Here is a 21,897-nt window from a genome sequence, read left to right on the forward strand (position 1 = left end):
TTGTTCAAATGAGTTTTAAATGTACCTTCATAATCATTTCAGCTATGGTTTTGGGGTTCAGTTTTATATGGAAGTAAAATAATGCCAAATGTATTTGAAACAAAAAAGCTTGTTGATTTACTCTATTTGAAAAAATAAGCATTGCATTAACCGTGCTTGCATTTTAACCCTTGTGCATCAATTAAAAAAAGTTAGACATAGGTCCATATAGAGGACAAAAATGTCCATGTCAAAAAACTGATAAAAATTTATATTGTGAGCACAGTTTTAAGTTTAAAGAAGACCCTTGGCAGATTATTGTTGAAGTAAAAAAAGTTATAAAGTTATAGAGGTATAAGTTTATGAAAATGATTTATGAACATTATTTTATATAAAATATATATTTTATGAATCATGTTGAACTCTAAAACTGCTAGAAAATCAAAGCCATACATTTAAACAAGTTGTGTTAAAAGTTTGAGGTTGATATCTCAAAAAATGAGCTTTCAGTAAGATTTTGTTTGGGCGCAGTGCCAAATTTTCCTCATTAGATGCCAGCAAAGCTCAACTGGTACACACAGTGCTTGGATTTGGGATTTGCTGTTAAGTTTTTCTCTCTCAAATATTACAAGCACACACACACACGCACACACACACACACACACACACACACACACACACATTCTTTTTTATCACACACATACAGACCACACTCTGACATCCATACCAACACACCCACACAATTATAGCTGCATACTTTATCCAATTGGATCTATGCATAAGCAGAAAACAGGAATAAAGTGATTAATTGCTCTATAGGTAAAAAAGTACAAATTTAAACGTTGAAGCCTTGCAAACAGAATGAAAGCCTATTAACAAAGATTGCAACATTTTATATTTAAATGGAACTGGGATTAAAAATGTAGTTTTAATGGGTATCAATGGGAACATTTTTGTCCAAAAGTTCCTGACAGGAACTATTTTGTGTACCTAGTGCAAAATAGATGTATTAAAGGAAGAAAAATTACACACCTGTGCCTAAATATATGCAACTGGCATTAACACAGGCAAAATTATAAATAAGATGCACAAGGGTTATTGCATTGTATTTTTAGGACTTATATTTCATTTCCAAACATTTCACACATATTTTCATATTTTCAATAATCCATATTCACCTTTCAGATTGAACTAAAATATTCATTTTGGTTTTTTTTTTAAATATAACCTATAATATTCGACAGGCAATTTTCGGTCCATTGTATTTCGCTTTACAAATTCGCTTCCACAAATTCAGTGGTTCAAATTCGACTGAAAATTCAACTTTTCACATCGGGGAACTGCAGAAAGGGCAATAGAGTACCGATCTTGGACGATATTTATATTAGGTGGCCTGAACTACAAGTTACTTACATCAAAGTATAAGTATAAGTTCATATTGTATTGCAAAACACATTTGCTGATATTGAGGTGGGATACGGGTAATGTTAGGGACAGGTGTGGTGGTTTAAGGGTAGGGTTAGGTGTAAGGGAAGGGTCAACAGTGTAATTATACTTGTAATTACAGAAATTAATTACAGATGTACATGCAGGTATTTTTAAAAATTACAATTACAATGTAAAAGCATGTATGTACACAATAAGTGCATTGTATCAAATTAGTAGTAGTTAAGGCCACCTAATATAAAGTGCGACCCTGATATTTAATCTCCATCTGCTGTTAAGGACAAATAATACTTCACTTTTTACCCGTATGCGAGGGTCAGCAACATGCTCGCCGGAAATGTTATAATCTACTTTGTACGCGCAGGTTGCACATTTAATTTTTCTTGCAGTATTTACATGGGTTGGAACTCATGGCGAGAGATTGCTCAAAACTGCGCATGCGGCAAACGCCTGTGTACAAGAAGTATACTTTGCAAGGCTGTGCGTTCAACTGTGCGCATATGCTTGCATAATAAAGTATACTTTCAGCTTAAGTCGACCTCACCAGCAGGTGGTGCAAGCGGCTGTTGACGAAGACCAGAGCAATGGATATAGAGAGTCACAAAAACAGATTTACAGAAATGGAGCAAGCAATGCATTTTTTTTTTTTTCAATTATTGCAATTCAACAAGCTTTTTTGTTTCAAATACATTTGGGATTCTTTTTCTTCCATAGTTTTGTTTACTGTCACCCCAGCATGTGTCGGGGCATGAGAAATTAATATGGTTCTGCCTTTTGACTTATTGCCAACAACTTTTGTCACGTTCAATAATAGTTTAAGATAACATGCATAATATAATGCTGTTTTTAAGTAAATTAAGGGACTACTTCAGAAATCGAGTTAATTATTGTTACTATTACTAATCGTTATTTTTGTAATATTTAGTAGGTGCTTCTTGGAATTCCAATGAACTCAATAGTTGTTTTTTTCAAATGATCTGTTTGCAGTTCAGTGATTTATTTTAACAGCCCATTTGACTTCTTACTCAATTTCAGTCAGGGCCACTTAAAGGGTTAGTTCACCCAAAAATTCTGTCATTAATTACTCACCCTCATGTCGTTCGACACCCGTAAGACCTCCGTTCATATTCGGAACACAAATGAAGATATTTTTGTTGAAAGCTGATGGCTTAGAAAGGCTTCAGATAGGCCTCCATTGGCATTCAGTACATTTACACTCCCAAGACCCATAAAAGGCACTTAAAACGTCGTTACAAAGTCCATCTCACCACAGTGACTCTACAATAATTTTACGATGCGACAACAATAGTTTTTGTGCGCAAAAAAAATCAAAATAACACCTTTATCCAACTTGTTCTTGTCTTCCGTGTGTGCCTCCACGACGCATGCGCGAGAATATGACGCAGATCCGGCGTTCGGACATATGACCCAGAAGCGATTTGTTTACAAGCAGAGGAAGACGCGCGTATCTAAGCTGTTGAATTCTACATTGATCGTGCTTTAGGTCTCAGCGTAGTTCTAAAAATGGGGTTAAAGTGTACATTTCATGGATTACCGAACCCCGGCGCTACGTCATATTCTCGCGCATGCATCGTGGAGGCACACAAGGAAGACAAGAACAAGTTGGATAAAGGTAGGGCAGGGTTTTTCCTACATTGAAATTTTTTTGGCGGCCGCCAAAACAAATTTGTGTCCCGCCAAAGCTTTATTTGATGAGTTATTGTGATTTATGAATGATGTAGAATAGATGCTGCGCTTGTGACTGAGTGTCAGAGAGAACGATCAGAGAGCTCCTCCCCCGCTCACACGCTCTCTGTCTTCAAAATGAGCATTCTTAGCTTTCTAATATTTCACATATTACGTTAATCAAAATCAAAAGGTCGGAAGACCGAATCCATGTTGCACGTGGCGCTATCAGACGATGTTTTCCTTTAATTACCGCTGGCTGTGAAATGCGCTCAAAAAACGTTGACTGATTCTCTGACCAGCTGGCAAACCATACTTTCAATAAACGGGAAACAAATCCTGTCCGGTTATGAAGTGTTTTCTGTGTGTTGACAAATCTTTCGCGATGTTCTAACAGACGGGATTCACACACAACGCGTCTGCTAATGTCCGATTCGCCACCTAATGACTCATTTGAACCGAATCATTTGAACGAACAACTGATCTGTCCAACACTGAAATCACCAATCAGTTTAATAATTTACTCTGAACATCTGAAATGAGAACACAAGTGTGCTTACACAATTTAGCAAGAGTGGATAGTAAGAATTAGTTTGAATTATCCACAGTCTTTCAGCTTATTTATGTGGACAATGTGTAGTAAAATAAATGGCCTAAAATCATTTAGTTTAGACTGGAGTGAGGTGAACCCAGAACAAAGTTGTTATTAGTTAGCTGATAATTTTATGAAATTGTATATGGCAGAAAATTAGGCTATTTGTTAATTTTTTTAATACTACTTTTTAATATTGATATGATTATATACCAAAACAATTATCAGTAAATAGTGTAAAAATGAACAAAAACAAACATCAAGGTATCCCACATGAAAAAAATACTATAGTATATTATAGTAAAATTACTCTAGTAAATACTTAGTGTTTTTGAACCATGCTATAAGTACTACAGTAAATAGTAGTATATTGTAGTATTTACTTTGTTAATTTACTGTAGTATATTTACTATAGTACGGTTCAAAACACTATAGTATTTACTATTAGTTATTTTACTATAATATACTATAATATAATATAGTATTTTTACTATAATATACTATAATATAATATAGTATTTTTTTTATGTGGGATCAAAATAAGAAAAGCAAAAGTTACAAACTTTCTTTGAATTTATTTCAAATGTATTGTCAGTATTGCGCTTGCAGATCACGTGGGTAGGGTACTTTTTTACTGTGCGTGCGTGTGTGTGTATGGATGACCATGTCTGTCAGGCACCACCGAAGACCATTTTTGACCCAGGAAAAACCCTGTAGGGGTGTAACGGATCGCAGTTGATCTGTGATCCGTACGGATCACGACCCACGGTTCGGCACGCACGTGACCCGCGGATTTATTGTGCATTTTTTTAAACTTGTGGATTAATCTGATTTGTTTAGCGATCGCAGACTAAAAGACAGTTTTTCTGCCAATATTGCTTTTAAGTGATTTCGTTCCTTTAAACTCGATGCTGAGTTTCAGAGAAACACATGTGTTCACGTGAATAGGGCATGTTCATCAGTCAACAGTGGCTAACGGAGAAGTAGAAGAACTTGAAAAGCCTCCCGCATCATTCAAATCGCATGTATGGGAGCATTTTGGCTTCCCCGTAAAATATAATGATGACGGAAGAAGGGTGGTGGACAAAACTCTAACAGTATGTAGGTAGGCACTGTGGCACGAGAAAGCCGTATGAAAGTGGCGCATACATCGAGCATGGCACCTGCTGACGCCCGTTTCACACTCCGTTTGCCGTGCGTATGCGGTGCGTATTTTTTCCGTACCCTTGTTAACGGATACAGCTTTCACACGCGGCTTCAGTCCGTCAGTGCGTTTCAGGAGCGCGTGGCCATACAGCTGTGCTTCGATCGTTTCCGCACAGAGTCTATTTTTTGATATGCTGGCGCTGAATTAAAGTGACAGCGCATCCGCACGAAAACAAACATGTATCGATGCGAAAATCTAGTGATTCCACCACAGATGCATATAATGTAAAGTCCACTCGGTTTCAAAGTCATCACATGGCTTTTTGCCTCGAGTAAAGCAAGGAAAACGGCCTTTAAGTAAACAAAGATAAATAAGGGAGAGCACCTGTCCTTTCTTGGAGGTGTAAAAAAATAGTTCTTTATGACCTGCAGGATTTCTTGTAAAAAGATTTAAAAACGAAAGAAAAGCGTAAATTAATTTAAAATGTTTGTTATTTTAACATAGTCTATTGTCTGTTTTGCAATTTGCATGAGCAACGTAATATAGACATCTAAAGTAGGTATTAGGCTATATAAATACAAAGTATTGAATTCAATAAAACGTTGTTTAAGTGTAGTGCGTTTAAACAAGATATCTATAAAATAGTGTATAGGCCTACAAAGAGAATTGCAATGCTGACAAGTGTGAGAGGTCTACTTTCTCCCCTGAGAATGTTAACATCATAATCTCTTAAAAAAAAAAAAAAAGAAGCAGCTCAGGCCCATTTTCACATCTCAGGTTGTTTTTAGTCAAATTTGATTTATTCAGATGGTTATATATTTCTTTTATTTTTGTTAACACCAAAAGTTTCTTGGTAACCTATAAACCATATAGGTTATGTTAACACCAAAAGTTTTCATGTAATAAATGGAAAGCAAATAAAAATAGTCTCCTCCCCCTTTAATTCTGATCCGAAAAATGATCCGTTGTTCGATCCGAACCATGAGTTTTGTGATCCGTTGCACCACTAGATAAAGGTGTTATTTAGATTTTTTTTTGCGCACAAAAACTATTGTCGTCGCATCGTAAAATTATTGTAGAGTCACTGTGGTGAGATGGACTTTGTAACAACGTTTTAAGTGCCTTTTATGGGTCTTGGGAGTGTAAATGTACTGAATGCCAATGGAGGCCTATCTGAAGCCTTTCTCAGCCATCAGCTTTCAACAAAAATATCTTCATTTGTGTTTCGAATATGTGTCGAACGACATGAGGGTGAGTAATTAATTACAGAATTTTCATTTTTGGGTGAACTAACCCTTTAAGTCAAAAACACCATAGACAAACTCTTAGTAAACTGTTTTATTGGCATATTTAGCAAAATGTACATTTGACAATATGGCTCTGTTGTAAATTCCCCATCCTTTTCATGAGCTCCATGAAAAGCCAAGACTGGGAACAGCAGCAGCTTCTGGGGACAACCTCCCATTTTTTTTTTTTTTTCCACATCCACACGAAGCCAGAGCTTTCCCTAAACAATCTTTTTTTCCCCTCGTCTCAAGAAATATCTGCGTACACACGAAACCACTGAAACCGACTCAAAACTATGTAGTATACATGCCAGACCAGTATGTGGCACTGTGATTCTACCACAGAAATACACTAAAAACGCAGAAGAAGAGTTGTGGCTAGAAGGGGTACAGCAATGGTAGGAACTGAGGCAAAATCTCACGTTAAAATAACAATAAATAAATTTGCTACTTAGCAGATTTTTATTAAAGCCTACACCTACCCCAACCCTTAACCTACCCTTACAATAATGCAAATACAGTAATTAAATGACTCAATATTGATATGCGCATTCCCAGTGCCCATAGTTGTATCCCTTCTAGTCTTTACCATGCAGGACGTGGTGTGATGACATCACTGTTTCACAAAATATACGGATTGGCTGTACACATGAAAAAGCAAGGGTGTCTGTTTCTCCCAAAACGCTGGATCAATGTGGAAATCCCTCTCACAGATTGCAGTTTACTTCCTGGCAGTGTTTATGCAGTTATTTATTTACTTCTGTTAAAATAAAAATACCCCTCATAACCCCGGGTTTCTCGGGAGAGCCACGATCCCAGCTGATGATTTAGCAGCCTAAATAAGATTATACTATCCTTAGCCAGGGGTGAAAAACAGAAGTCTTCTGGAGGCATCTGATCTATCACACCATGTCTGCATAGCTTCTTCTGTCTTATGAATAAGGCCTGCGGTGCTCAAATTACATTAGGCAGAGCTTAACACTGTGTCTGCGTCTGGATGAAGCACAGATTAGCATGCACTCCAGGATCAACCCTCAGGGCAGCCATGATGAAGAACTCTAACCATGCCTTGACTCTGCAAACCTGCACTCATTTCCATTGCATGGGATGAGGCCGAATAAACCTTTGCCATGCAAAACATCAGACAACAAACCACCCGCTGTGATTAATCTTCATAATGAAAACTTTAATGGCAAAGTGGAGGGGAGAGCCGTTCGTAAACTCACCGAGACGGAAAGGACAGCATGTCTGAAGAAAAAAGGAGAAAATGCATTTACAGTTGTATCTTCTGCTTGAGCACTAAGTAGGAAGAATGCATTCATCCACTTCAAGTGCTGTTTATTTCTAAGCATGGTGTGTAATTCTGAATATTTCTCTTTGAAATGTGTGGCTCATGCAGATTTCTTTAGTAATTTATGCCAAAATTAATAGTTTGCATGCCTTTAAAGACATGCCTGAATATCTGATGCACAGTGGTGGGTGGTTGTGAGAGGCATTTGCATAGCAATGGTTGCTCTTCCGTAAAGATAACAACTTTGAAAACCATGCTAAATACATTTGGAGTTAATAGTGGGTGGGTTGAGAGTTGAAGCTGCCCACAGAATGGCCTCAGTACAAATTATAACATACACCTAAACTGAATAAATGCATACATACAAGGCAAATTTTGTAGAGAAAGAGAGATGGATTGGAAACTGCACATACAGTATAATAATCCCCATAGTGAAGGTTAGTACAAAACACTACACGTACATACAGAAACATGTAATTTATTTTATATTTTTATGCTTTCGTTATTAGATCTGATATTAGATATCTTTCTTTTCATTAAAAAAAAACATACAGTATGATTTTTATTTTTGAAGTTGAATTTTTAGCATCATTACTCCAGTATTCAGTGTCACATGATCCTTCAGAAATCATTCTAATATGCAAATGTGATGCTCAAAAAACATTTATTGTTATTATCGATGTTGAAAACAGTTGTGCTTAGTATTTTTGTGGTACATTTCTTTCGGAATTATTTGAATAAAAAGTTTAAAAGAACATCATTTATTTGAAATTGAAATCTTTTGTAGCATTATAATTTAATACATCCTTAAAAAATCTTACTGACCCTGCACATTTGAATGGTAGTGTACAGTGTATATATAGTATTTGTAGATGTGCATTTTCACACTAGCCAAGTATTTTCGGCATCTCCTACAAATTATCGCGAGTTGTCATAAGAATATTAACATTTTTATTATTGCTTTAACACCACAATGCTTTGCTGGCATCTGTTGTTCTGTTCATTTACAATTAATGTTTTTAATGAAGACATTTTCAGGTGAACCGTGTGATCGTTGGCAGAATATGCTGTATTTATCTATGTCAAGGCAAGGGTTAGATAAAACAGTTACACCGCTGTTTATTATGTTTTCATTGGCTGTCTTTATTTGCATTTCAGAGTTACAACTGCCTCTGTCTACCCGGCTGGGAGGGGGAGTTCTGTCAATGGGAGACCGATGAATGTTCATCAAACCCCTGTAAAAACAATGGCAGCTGTACAGACCTCCTCAACGCTTACAGGTGGGTTCTGACATGCTGAGATGTGTCACGTGGTTGACTAGTTGTTCAAACAACAACCTACATGTTGATTAATGATGTTGCCCGGTTATTTTATTTATTTAATGGCTAAAAACACCTCTTCCCATTATTTGCTAGAGCTGACTCTTTTAAAGAAAATAAATTCTTCCATTTACTTTAAACACTATTCTAGACAATGTTTTAGGCCTTGTATTGTTAGCAGTTCTAATGTTATTGCTTTGCTGTTTTCCTCATTTGTAGGTTACTTTGGATAAAATTGTCTGCTAAATGAATAAATGTGATTTAAATATAAACTCATAGTTGCATCTGTAGGGTTTTTCACATAGCGCTCAACCCTGAGTTATATTTAAATTTTAAGACTCGTATCTCTAGGTTTCAAATTTTAATTTGGAGTTGGTTAGTAAGGAGGATTGGGGTGCCAGAAGAGTGTAATGTGAAACGATATGATACTAAAATGTAATGGCTATACAGACAACCAATCAGAAAATGAACAATCCTTGCCTGATTAAATATTCATGTGCTTTCTACATCACGGTCCAAATAAGAATGTTGTTGTCTATTTTACTGACCTAATAAATATGTAAATAAGTTTGTTAAGCCAGGGTTTACAAATATGCAGTGCGAGTTCATGAAACTTGACAACACAGGATTAGTGAACACTAGACCTGGATTAGGACTGACCATGGGTTAACAATTTCATGTGTGAAAAGCCAGCTGAAATACATTAAAGAGTTTTGAGGCCTTTGGTCCATGGGCCCTATCATACACCCAGTGCAATGCAATGCCAGGCGCGACGCAAGTTTTTTACTAGTTTCAGCCCGACGCAGTTATTTTCACATCCAGCACCACGTTGTTTAAAGGTCCCATGGCATGAAATTTTCATTTTATGAGGTTTTTTCAACATTAATATGAGTTCCCCTAGCCTGAATATTGTCCCCAAGTGGATAGAAATGTTGATCGGTGTAAACCCGAGTTCTGGCTGTCTTTCTCTGCCTTTGAGAAAATGACAGGCCAGACTAGCCAATCCTGAAGTCTCCTGGTTTGACGTCCAAGCAGGAACAGTTACCTCATTTTCCTCCACCCAGAGAATCTGGCACGCCCATGCAAACGCTCGAGAGATCATTGCTTGTGAACGAGTGAACGCTGGCAGTTTCTCAGTGTTTAGATGTACAAATGAAAACAGAAGTCTTTTTTCAGTTCCTTCTGATCTGTGATCAGTGATTTCTTATGTGTAGCTAATTATTTATTATTCGTGCACACACTGCGGCTTCTCTCTCTCCCGACAGAACAGTGTTTTCGTGTTTTCTATCTTGTGAGTCAATGTTTTTGTACGTCCTCGTCGCGTCTATCTGTTCTAAAATGTGCATACAGTCGTTTCTGCTCAACATCAGCAGAGTAACATCTTTAGAGATAAACCTCACACACGCCGAAGCTCGGGCTACACTGACCGGTCGGCCTTCAACATCCCCGACCCCCAGTACTGCATCTGGCCCACAGCGGAGGCACCAAACGCAGCCAGAGATTAAGCAGAAGGGGGGTAAGCGTGAGGGTATCCGGCTAGGCTAGCCAGCTATCACCACAATAAACTGGATTACATTTGATTAATGCTGTTGTGTCTTTGTTTGCGCTGTGTACTCAGTGCGCGTCACTGACGCTTTTCATTTAATAGGAACATATCTAAAAATAATGCTATTATCAACACTTACTCGTAACTCGTTCATCTCGACAGCTGTAATGGTACATTGCATGTGTTACAAAGTTGGTAATAATGATGAAGACGGACTCGGTGTGACTGGGACTCGTGTTTATTCAGAACTCTGAGATACAAACACAATAAACTCGCGCTGACTGACAGCGCTCTCACAACTCAGTAGTTACTATAAATAACTTTGTTAGCAATCGCTGAGCTCAGTCTCTGGTACATTAGTGATGTCCGGTTCGCGAACGATCTTTCTTTTGAACCGGTTCTTTTAAGTGAACCGAATCAGTTCACCAAATCGGACTGAATCGTTCTAAACGGTTCGCGTCTCCAGTCAGCGCTGATCCATAATTTACTAAAGTTACTAACTTTCTGACATGAGTGACAGTCCCTCCAATTAGAAATAGACTAATAACCTGAAGTATATGCTGTAACTACAACCGTTCACTGAACTGAGACTGACAGAACTGATGTGAAGTGAACTCAGGTCCATCCATCTCTCTGGCAGCAGCTCGTGCCTCGTAGACCTCGTTAAACCACGCCACGCCCCCTCCGCTCATTTAAAATGCAAAGATGTCAGCCAATCACAACAGTGGGCGTTTTTACTGAAGTCTCACAATAGACACGCCTCTTGAAACAGGGCATTCAGCCACAGGGCAAACATCAGTTTTGAAAAAATGCCTTTTATTTCTAAATTATGACATTTTATGATGTAAAAATCATACTAACAATATAAGTACACCTCAGGAAACATTATAAAATAATAGAAAAATGCCATGCCATGGGACCTTTAAGTAGCAAATGCACTCGCCCATGGCATGTTGGTCTGAAAACAAGGTGTGTTCAGGCGCATTGTTGCCGTGTTGCTATTTTGAGGCAACTGAAAACGACTATGCAGTGTTTTTTTTTTTGTGTTATTTAAAGGGCACGTTAGCAATACACTTTTTCTGCTTGCAAATTCCGCCAATGCAAATAGCAAATCCACCATTGTGCAAGCGCAAATGGCTTTTAAAGGGAATGGGAGATATGCAATAAACCAATTGTAATGTGCACATTACACCCAAAACACACACATGACTCATTAAGAGACTAGTTACAACCCTTTTGGACCGTTTTTTTCCGGTCTAGCAAAAGTGGATTAGAAAATGCCCCAAGTGGCCTGCGCCATGTGTTTCAGACCATGAGCTCAGATCGTTAAAATAGGGCCCATAGTGTGTCAGCTTTGAGGTCATCTCCAAAATGTTGATATTGATATTACATTTTAACAGAGATTTAGTGTATTTTTGTGCTTGTAGTACGGTATGTCATATTAACGGTAGTTCAAAAAAATGTGTTCTGCATTCTGACTAATTCCAGTATTGTCCTATTTTTGAATACAAGACTGCGTTATATGCGTCCGATCAGGATCATGTGAACCTGACTGATGGTTGTTCAGGAATCCCTCTGACTAGTTGAAAGCTATATAAAAAGTAGCACTGTGTTTAGTCACCTATTCTCTCATCACGTAGAGACAGACTGTGCTCTCACAAATGTGAGAGATAATGAATTGCAGATGGCAGGTAAAACAAATGAATCAATCAATGGAGCACAGCAGGAGGAGGTTTCTCTCAATCGGTGACTCTCTTGAGAAAAAAGCTGCTGCTTCTGTATTACCTAATGTGCCCCCTTGCTAAGGGCAGCGGAGGGAGGAGAGAGACAGAGACAGAGGGAAGAAAATAGACTGAAAGGAAAGAGCGAGAGTAGAGGATGTGTTCAAGACGGATTGGCAGCACGGCTGTTAGATCACTGCCACCAAGTGGAATGCAGATACCTCCGGCACTCTCTGGGATTCACTCTGGTAAATATAATCCCAGCTCACTGCTCTAACCTCCCAGTGTCCTACTTCCAGCTGTCTGGGATTTAATGCTTCTCAGACCAATAGTGCAATTAACCTATAAATCTCCTCAGCTGTCCAGAAATCTCCCAACAGTGATTCAGTTTTGGCTATGAATGCCAAAACAAAGTAAAACTGTGTTTTGTTCAAAGTTTGCACAGCTTTTAAAGAAAACATTTGGAGATTTCTGGCTTATAGTCCATGTTTGTAAGCATTGCTAATGTATTTCATACTTGATGTAAACTAAGTTTATTGACTTAAAGGGGTCATATCAGGCAATTTCTTATTTTCCTTTCTCTTTAGTGTTACTTAGCTGTTTGTGCATTTATAAGATCTGCAGAGTTACAAAGCTCAAAGTCTCAAACCCAAAGGGATATTCTTTGTAAAAATTAAGTTTCAGCCACACCTTCCTAAAAAGCTTCGTTCAAACACACCCCCACATTTCTACGTCGGTATGTAGGGTTAGAGTATCATAACACTGCCCAAATGTATACGCAAAGAAAGAGGGCGTAACTTTTATTCTAACTTTAGTATTGTTGTCGCCGGCGCCGCCATGTAGTGGAGACGCTGTGTTTTTTGTTGCGAAAGCCAAACTATTTTGTTTGGCCTTCCAAAAGAGGGGAGAATTAGAAAACAGTGGCTAAGCTTTAGTTACAACACTGTTCCAGAACCGTACAACCCAAATCTTATAATGTGCTGCACATTTTTCGGAGGACTGTTTCTAACACCTGGAAAGGAAACAGACCGTATCTACGTCTTTGTCGTTTCTACGATAACAAATGCAAACTTACCAATCTGATACTTTCTGGTCCAGTCACGCTGACAATGTTGATCGATCAGCTTGGTCATCTGCATCATCCAGATCAGATTCTGGCTCGAATTGATAAGGTAGGACCGACATTATTATCTGTCAATATTGCTTTGCTTTGGGAGCTGATGTTCCAAACATGGTAAGAAGCGTGGCATTTCTGTCAGAAACCGTAAACACATTGCATTAAACCAAATACACAAAATAATGTTCTTTTTAGAACCATCATATGACCCATTTAATATTCAACACCGTTGATCTAACTGTACTGACGCTGTTGTATGAGAACTGAATTGAGCTGGAAGATTTTTTTTTTTTTTTGCAGAACTGCTTTATAGATGAAAGGAACTAATTTAATAACTGATGATCTTTACAACGAAAAACTGCTTTTAAACAATCTGTATTGTATAAAGCGCTATATAAATAAAGGCGATTTGACTAATTTAAAAGAGAGAGAGAGAGAGAGAGAGAGAGAGAGGGAGAGAGGGAGAGAGGGAGAGAGAGAGAGAGAGAGAGAGAGAGAGAGAGAGAGAGAGAGAGAGAGAGAGAGAGAGAGAGAGAGAGAGAGAGAGAGAGAGAGAGAGATCTATTTGATATGCCCTGTCTTGGTTTCCTGTTTTGACAGGAAATACATCAACTGGACAGAAAATTGTGCATGTCAAGCTATTTTAAAGGGGCGTTTAAGATAGGATGAACTCCAATGTCGTTTTCTTATATTTTGTGTTAATAATATACGGTATTTCATGGGATACATGTAGACTCATTGCTCATTTTATTCTAATAACACCTGTAGGAATAGCATGTCTGGCCTATTTAAAATAGCTATTGTATGGGTTTTTCGCTCCCTGAAATTAAGTTGAAGGTTTAATTTATAAGAGTTTAGTTCATGGCACACATTGTAATCCTAGTCTAAAATGAACAAAAAGGGATTTTCAGAGACGTATGACATTCATTAGTGAAAAGCACCACAGGGCTAAGCCAAATCGGAGTCTGCCCCTGGGGGAATTTGCTTTTATGGTACAAGGTCAATGTGTGCCAGGACTGTCAGTCGGTCTGTACATGAATGAATATTTTAACAGTACAATATCATTATCCCCAGTAATTTCACACAATGGAATTCCAAAAGATTTCAAGACGCTATTCTTGTGTCTTAAAGAGATAGTCAACCTGAAAATGAAAATTCTGTCATCACGGTCTCATGTTCTTTCAAAACTGTATGAATTTGTCTTCCCTGAAACTTAAACGGTTTTAACGTAGGGCATTTACACAACAATGTATTAAAAAAGACCTTAAAGTTTTTCACAATGCTGTTAAAACGATCCCAGTTCACACGGATTTGCGAAAACGACTAAAAATGCTGTATTACACATACCTGGCAAATAGTCGGTGATGTCACTTTGTAAAGAAACTATTCACATGTCATCACCACTTTCACAAATTCAAATTTTTTTGTAGTTTACATGGAGAATATAACAGTATAATTTAAATCACACGAATCTTGGCAGCATGAATAAGTGTGACATTGTTTTCCTTTTTTTTAAAAGAAAAAAAGCAATTAATTCTTTTATTCAGCAAGCATGCATGAAATTGATCAAAAGTGTCAGTAAAGACTTTGATAATGTTACTAAATATTTATATTTCAAATAAATGCTGTTCTTTTGAACTTTCTATTTCAAGAATCCTGATCAAATGTGTCACAGTTTCCACAAACACATTCACAACTATGAATCATTCTATAATTTACATTTCACATAAGCACAAACGTGTAAAAACAGAATGCTTTGGTTTCAGTTTCTATTTTATCAGTGTATACTAGTTGCAAAGTTTAATCATTAAACAAACACCATCACTTTAAGTGACTCAAATATTCAATGTTTCTTTGGTCTATTCTGCCATATGTACAGTGATTATTTTTAAAATACTTTTTTACAGATATTAGTGCAAAATTCTCAGCACGGTCACTAAGGACAATATTTTTTTTATCATAAATCTATTTTAAAGATCATTCTGATCATTTTAAGAATGTCATGCAAAACACCAGTCCATATGGATGTAAATTATAATACCCTAAAATAATATCATAAGCAGCAGTCTAGATATTTTACATGTAAAAACATAGGGCCATATTTACTAATAGCTTGTGCCAACGCAAACCCTCTTTTGGCATTAAAAAAGGCTGTCAGGATTTACTAAAGACACATTGAAAAATTAGCGCTGAAAAGGCGTAGACAGAGTTATTTTTGCGGCTGACCTTATTGTATATGCATTTGTAGGAGTTTCCCTTTCAGGCGCAAAATTCATGGGAGGAGAATATTTAAATGAATTATACAGGGTGATTTTACTAAGGTTTACGCTCATCAATTTAATGGTATTTGCGCCATTATTTAAGACCCAAAAAAAGCATGTCCTAAACCAGATGCTTTCACTCTAATTTGCTCTGTTTAATAAATCTGGCATAAAGGCAATTTTAAGTAAACTGAAAAACAGGGTGCATGAAATATTGGTGTGAGATTATAGTTGTCACAGTCACGTTTAGTTTCAGTTTGATTAGACTATATAAGTTCCTTCCGTTTGTTCAGTCTCTGTCCAATCTCCGTTATGATAGATGTGTTGTGCTGTTGCCTGTCTTTAGTTTATTTTGAGATTAAACAACGTTTTGAACTTGACTCATCTGTATTTGTCTTCCTGCCTGCACGCACCCGTGACAGAAGATCGGACCAAACAAGTGAACGCGTTTGTACAATATTGTTTTTTTCCAGTTTTTGTGTTCAATGTTTTTGATCCGTTTTCACCCCTGCTTGAACCATGGACTTTCCGGCAGTTAAACTCATGTGCCTTGAGACAAATTTCTGGATCTCGCCCATCAGACCACCTTCCCGATAACTGCCTGTGCACGTTCCTGGATGTCGGACTCAACCCCTCCAGTTATCCGGGGAGGGTTCTCGAGGGAGCTTCGCGTCATTAGTGGAGTGGGTGCTGGTGTCCTGCAGATCTGCGTTCACCGTTGCGGATGCCGCCAGCCCCATTCCCCATTCAGTGCCCAGCCAGAACCACCAGGACGGCGAGGATTGATGACCTGAATCCACCGCAGGTAGCACAACGGAGACCGCCGCGATATGTGAGCCCTCGCCCACAAGAGTGACCAAGGACCACATCGCCACAGAGCCCAAGCAGCGAGCCATCCATCACCGAGGGAGTGCTGGTGGACATCGGGGGCAGTGTTAATTTTGACAGCATATTTTGATTTAGTTTTAGTCATAGTCTTGAATGGTTTTTAGTTTTAGTCTAGTTTTAGTCGACTAAATATCATAACATTTTAGTCGACTAAATCTACAGTAGATTTAGTCTCCTAAAATCTAATAATGAGTTTAGTTCAATTGTAATACATTAAGTATTTAAGTATTACTTTACCGACTGTCATTTGAACTGACATTTTGACATCATTTTGTTTTTGACATTAAAAACGAAAGAGAGCACAATTCACTTTTTTGTTTGTTTTTTTTAAAAACATCTATATAGTTTTTATAACATTGTATTTCTGTTTTAGTAAGTAGGCCATATCAGGTTAAGCTAAAGCTAAAGCGTGTTTTCCTTTTCTAGCGGTTAGATCAGCACGTTCAAATCAAATGTGCGCATCGGTTACACAGGATATCAGTTTTGACTGGATCTCTTCCCTAATCGTCCCTCCCTAACATTTTCGTCTCGTTTTTATTTGTTGACGAAAATGACAGTAAGTTTTCGTCATAGTTTTTGTCATCTAACACTAGTTTTTATTTAGTTATCGTCTCGTTTTCGTCAGTGAAAAAAGGTTGTTGACGAAAATTATGACGGACATTATTTGTCAACGAAATTAACACTTGTCGGGGGTTCGGAAGAGAGATCCGCCCACCCCCCAGATACTGAGAGTGCCTTTCTGGCAAGAACACTTTTTTAATTTTGAGTTTGGAGAGGAGATTTGTCTAGCTCCTGTTTTGTTGCCCAGCTAGCTCAGCCCAGCCTCTCCAAACTATCCCTATTATCCCCTATTTTTTTGGGTTTCTACATTGGACTTCAGTCTCTCCCCCAGTCTCCAGCCATCTGTGCCACCCAGTCATCTGTCACCCTTCAGTCCCTTTCCACCACCTCTGCCTCTCAGTAGCGTGGTACCACCTCGGGCCTGTCTGGAGCCATCTTCTCCTGGGCATGAGGAGCCCGAGGCTCCGCCTGCAGCCTCGGTGCACTACACTCTGCCTCGACCTGTCGCCCTGGCTCCCACACCTGCGCTCCTTCCACCCTCGACTTCGGCGTGGACCATCGGCCGTTCGGTCTCGCCGTGCTCCCTTGGCCCTTCGACATCGCTTCACCTCCGCTGCGGACTGTCCGCTGCTCTCTGGTCCTTCACCCTTTCTGCTACAGCTTGCTTTGCCCTACCTCAGGCTCCACCTCCGCCCTCGATCGCTCCAACTCCACCTCAGACCTCCGGATCCCCACCTCGCTCTCAGGAGGTCGTCGCTGCGGCTCTGTCGCGGCCTCCAAGATCTTCACCATCTCTCCACCACCTCGGCTCATCGGCTGCGCGGTGGGCTCCACCCTCACCATCGTCTCCAGGCAGCCCCATGGCGGCCCTCATCAGTATTCCTCCATGGTTCCAGTGCGGCACCACTCTGGCTGTGGCCTGAATGAACAGCCATCATCCCCTGCTCAAGGCCAACCCTGGGCTCACTCTACCTTCATCACCACCCTGGACTCTGTTGTTCATCCTCCTCCCGGTTGTCCGTCCACCAGTCTGTGCTTACCTTCGCTAGCCTCCTTAACCATCCCTTTGCCATCCCCTCATCATCGTCGTCTCCACGGCGCGAGGACGTGCCTACCGGGAGGGGGCATTTTGTCACAGTCACATTAGTTTCAGTTTGATTGGACTTTCAGTTTGTTTGTATCTGTCACATGTTCCATTTCCCTCCACTCATCTATCTCCCAGGTTACAATCGATATTAGTTAATCTGTGTCAGCTGTGTCATCATTATCCTCATTGTGTTCACTATATAGTAAGTTTCTCCCGTTCTTTCAGTCTCTGTCCAATCTCTGTTATGATAGATGTGTTGTGCTGTTGCCTGTCTTTAGTTTATTTTGAGAATAAACAACGTTTTGAACTTGACTCACCTGTATTCGTCTTCCTGCCTGCACGTACCCATGACAATAGTATGCATTCTCTTAATGATATTTCTGAAGAAAAGTGTTAAAAAAATATAATCATCATCAGTGGACATGAAATGTTCCCTAAATTATAGGAGTAATGAAGACTGGAGTACTGATGCTGAAAATTCAGCTTTGCCATCACAGAAATAAATTACATTTTAAATACATTTCATAATGTTAGTTTTTACTGTATTTTTGGTCAAATAATTGCAGCCTTGTTGGTGAGCATGAGATATTACTTTCAAAAACATTTAAATCTTCCCAGCTCAACTTTTGAACTGTAGTGTACAATTCATATGGATTAATTTTATTATACTTTTATAGTGTTTTTTTTTTAGCTTGATATCCATTGGTCACCATTCACTATTGTTTTTAATGCGAAAAAGAGCAACCAGGATATTTATCAAAAAAGTTAGTCATACAAGCTTGAAATGACATGAGGGTGAGGAAACAATGAAAACTAAAATCCCCTCTCTGCCTCATAGGTGTACATGTCCTCATGGATGGACAGGTCTAGACTGTGGAGAGGATGTGAAGGAATGTTCTTCTTCTCCCTGCCTGAACGGGGCACATTGTGTGGAGTCTGACCTCCCAGGGGAGTTTTCCTGCACCTGCCCACCCTTCTTCACCGGCCTCCTCTGTGAACAGCTCTATGACCCCTGTGACCTGCGGCATAACCCCTGCCTGCACAACTCTACTTGCCGTGCCCAGTCAGATGGAACCGCCCTCTGCGTTTGCCAAGTCGGTGAGATATAGCAACCCAACTGCATCCTACCTACTGACCCAGCCACTTGCTGAGGGGCTTCCTGATTTGTAGTTTTATGCTCGCACTTCTGCAGATTTTAATTCATTCGCCTTCCATTGAGTTGTTAAAATCATGTATTTTTTTTGCTAAATGCAAATTTGAGTCCAGAATAAATAGGTTCCAATGCTAAAAAATTTTTTTTATTGTGATAAAAAAGCATTAACGCACATGCTTTGATGGTTTGAAGCCTAGGGGCCTACACTGGGGAGGGGACAACTGGCTGCACAAAAATAATATTTTTTATCCATGGGAGATTACAGCAGTGACAACTGCATTCTGTAACCAAACTCATACAAAACCACATTCTCTGCAAAGCCCTGCTGTGTGAACGGAACCGGACTGGTTTCTCTAACGTCATACAGTAACTTACAAAAGGGTTGCTATAATTCTGTAAACTAATAAGTATGATTATTTAATTCTGTTATTAATTCAAAAGACTGGTACCTTATGTAGAATAGGAAATTCATATAGCAATTTATGTGAAATTAGTTCTACAAGCCCTTATCTATTTTCCATGGGTAGGTCATGGAAATTTGTTGAAGGTCATAGAAAAACCCTGCAATAAAAACACCACTGCTTTGGTCGTATACCAATGAGCATAGTTGCCTTCCTGGCAGTTGACTTTGGTTTAGAATTTACACAACTGTTCAAAAGTTTGGAGTTGGAAATATTTTTAATGGTTGTCTCTTATGCTCACCAAGGCTGCATTTATTTGATCAAAATACAGTAAAAACAGTAATATTGTGAAATATTTTTACTGTTGAAAATGAAGGTTCTATATATATATATATAGCATGGGTATATTTGTGGCAATAGCCAACAATAAATTGTATGGGTCAAAATTATCGATTTTTCTCTTATGCCAAAAATCATTAGAATATAACCCTCTGGAGTCTGAGCTCTTTTGGAGCCCTTTAGAAGTTTTGACATGCTCTGACATTCGTGTTTTTTTTCAGTTGCTTATAAATACATTAATGGCAAAAGTGTAATTACACTGTATTCAGCACAAACCATAATATGTGAGCAACATGTATGTACATGCTTGTATTTTTGAGAGAAAAATGTTTATGCACGGTTTTTGAAAAAACTAAAAAAAAATGTTTTATAAGGCCTCAAAACAGTAGTTATGTGTTCACAAGGCTTTTGACTCCAATGTGTATTTGCATAGAGTTTTTTCTTTAAACTGATGTGAGAATCATTGAGCCTACTCATTCACATAAAACAATACACTGATTTAAAATTTGTAAGACAGTTTTTCTTCACAAAGCCCGTATGCGAGGAGGCGTGATATCTAATGAATAGTCTTAGATGTTTTAAATGATGTATAGTTTGTCAAGGTAATTACTTACATCTGACAGTAATTTTTAGCTAATTTAAACAAAGAAAGCTTCAGTGCATCCAGATGCTTACAGAGTAAATTTAGCCTATTTACACACAGTGGGGGATTGTTGCTTTCAGAAATGAACAGTTTTTCATGTAGAATTATTCCAGGATTATTAAACGCGTCTCAGAATGATGTAGTTGTAGTAGGAATGCAGTACTTGATGTGTTTGTTTGAGTTGATGTGTGTGTGGGCGTCGACTCCGGAAACCTCAGTATTTGAATCACAATAGAGCGCGTGCTCTGTGGGCGTGGTCACATTAGTGTGTAATGAGCCGCTCAGGAACGACTAACATCCCTCTGCTTTCAAACAGATTACATAAACACAGAATATTTGTTTTTGATTTGGTTTACAGTGTTTAAAACCTGACATTTCAGCGTTTCTTTAGACATATGTCTCATGTTTGTGAGACAAGTATTCACTAAGCTAGAGGTCATTTTCTGAAGACTATCTGAATGAACGTCTTTGAGAGAGAGGCTGCAGATCGCGCATCATGTGTGTTTTCTTTATTTTGCAAAAAGCACAACAATTTGTTTTTATTGTGACTGTACACAAAAAAATAGAAACTTAACAGATTATAATGATGTATAACACTTGCCTGAATGATAAAAAAACGACAGTTATTTGAGTCTTTTTGGCACTGATAAGAAAAAAAGCGACCGCCGACTCGAGAGGGTTAAGTAAAGATCATATTCCATGAAGATATTTTGTAAATTCCCTACCGTAAATATATCAAAAATGTATTATTAGTAGTAAAAATGTATTGCTATAAGGACTTAATTTGGACAACTTTAAAGGTGATTTTCTCAATATTTTTTGGACCCTCACATTCCAAATTTTAAAATCTTGGCCAATATTGTCCTATCCTAACAAACCATACAGCAATGGTTATAGTACTCTATGTTCACAGTGCATCTCTTTTATTCAATAATATCAATGAAACTTAGTTGATTGCATTAAATGGCCCTCTTTAACTCCTCCCCGCCAAACACAGCATTTTCCGTTATTTGTGAGAAAACGCTTCCCCGCCAAATAGTGTTGTCATGATACTGGAATTTCTAACTTCGATACGATACCTAAAAAAGTATCGATATTCGATACCATTTTCGATACCACGGGGAAACGCTGCATATACTGTCAAATAGATATTTTTAATATAATTTTTTTTTGTCCATCTATTGAAAGTCTAGGCATTTAAAAATTTCTTCTGAAGAGATCCCTTTATATGATAAAGCTTTTTTCTCATATATAAACGTTGATCAATTATCATTACAATTATCTCACAGATATTTGCTAACTAATTGTGTTGCAATAGCTTACATACAGCACAAGGAAGCTTGATTAAATTGAATTTAAAAAGACGAGTAAACAGTGATAAAATAAGAACAAATAAACAAATTACAAACAATAGCACAAATAAATGCAATAGAA

The 21,897-nt window shown here is 38.2% G+C and overlaps 1 protein-coding gene across 1 annotated transcript in view; it reads left to right on the top strand.

Moving 5' to 3' along the window:
- Window positions 1-21,019, top strand: part of LOC307142660 (protein eyes shut homolog) — a 147,240-nt gene extending 126,221 nt beyond the window's left edge. Inside the window, exons 20-21 of the mRNA XM_079843687.1 lie at window positions 8,586-8,707; window positions 18,766-21,019. Of these exons, the coding sequence (XP_079699813.1) occupies window positions 8,586-8,707; window positions 18,766-19,036 (393 nt within the window). The 3' untranslated portion in view covers window positions 19,037-21,019. The remainder of the gene's footprint in view (window positions 1-8,585; window positions 8,708-18,765) is intronic.
- The last annotated feature ends 878 nt before the right edge of the window (window positions 21,020-21,897 follow it).

The sequence above is a fragment of the Gobio gobio genome (assembly GCF_949357685.1).
Source record: "Gobio gobio genome assembly, chromosome: 18".
Taxonomy (NCBI): Eukaryota; Metazoa; Chordata; class Actinopteri; order Cypriniformes; family Gobionidae; genus Gobio; species Gobio gobio.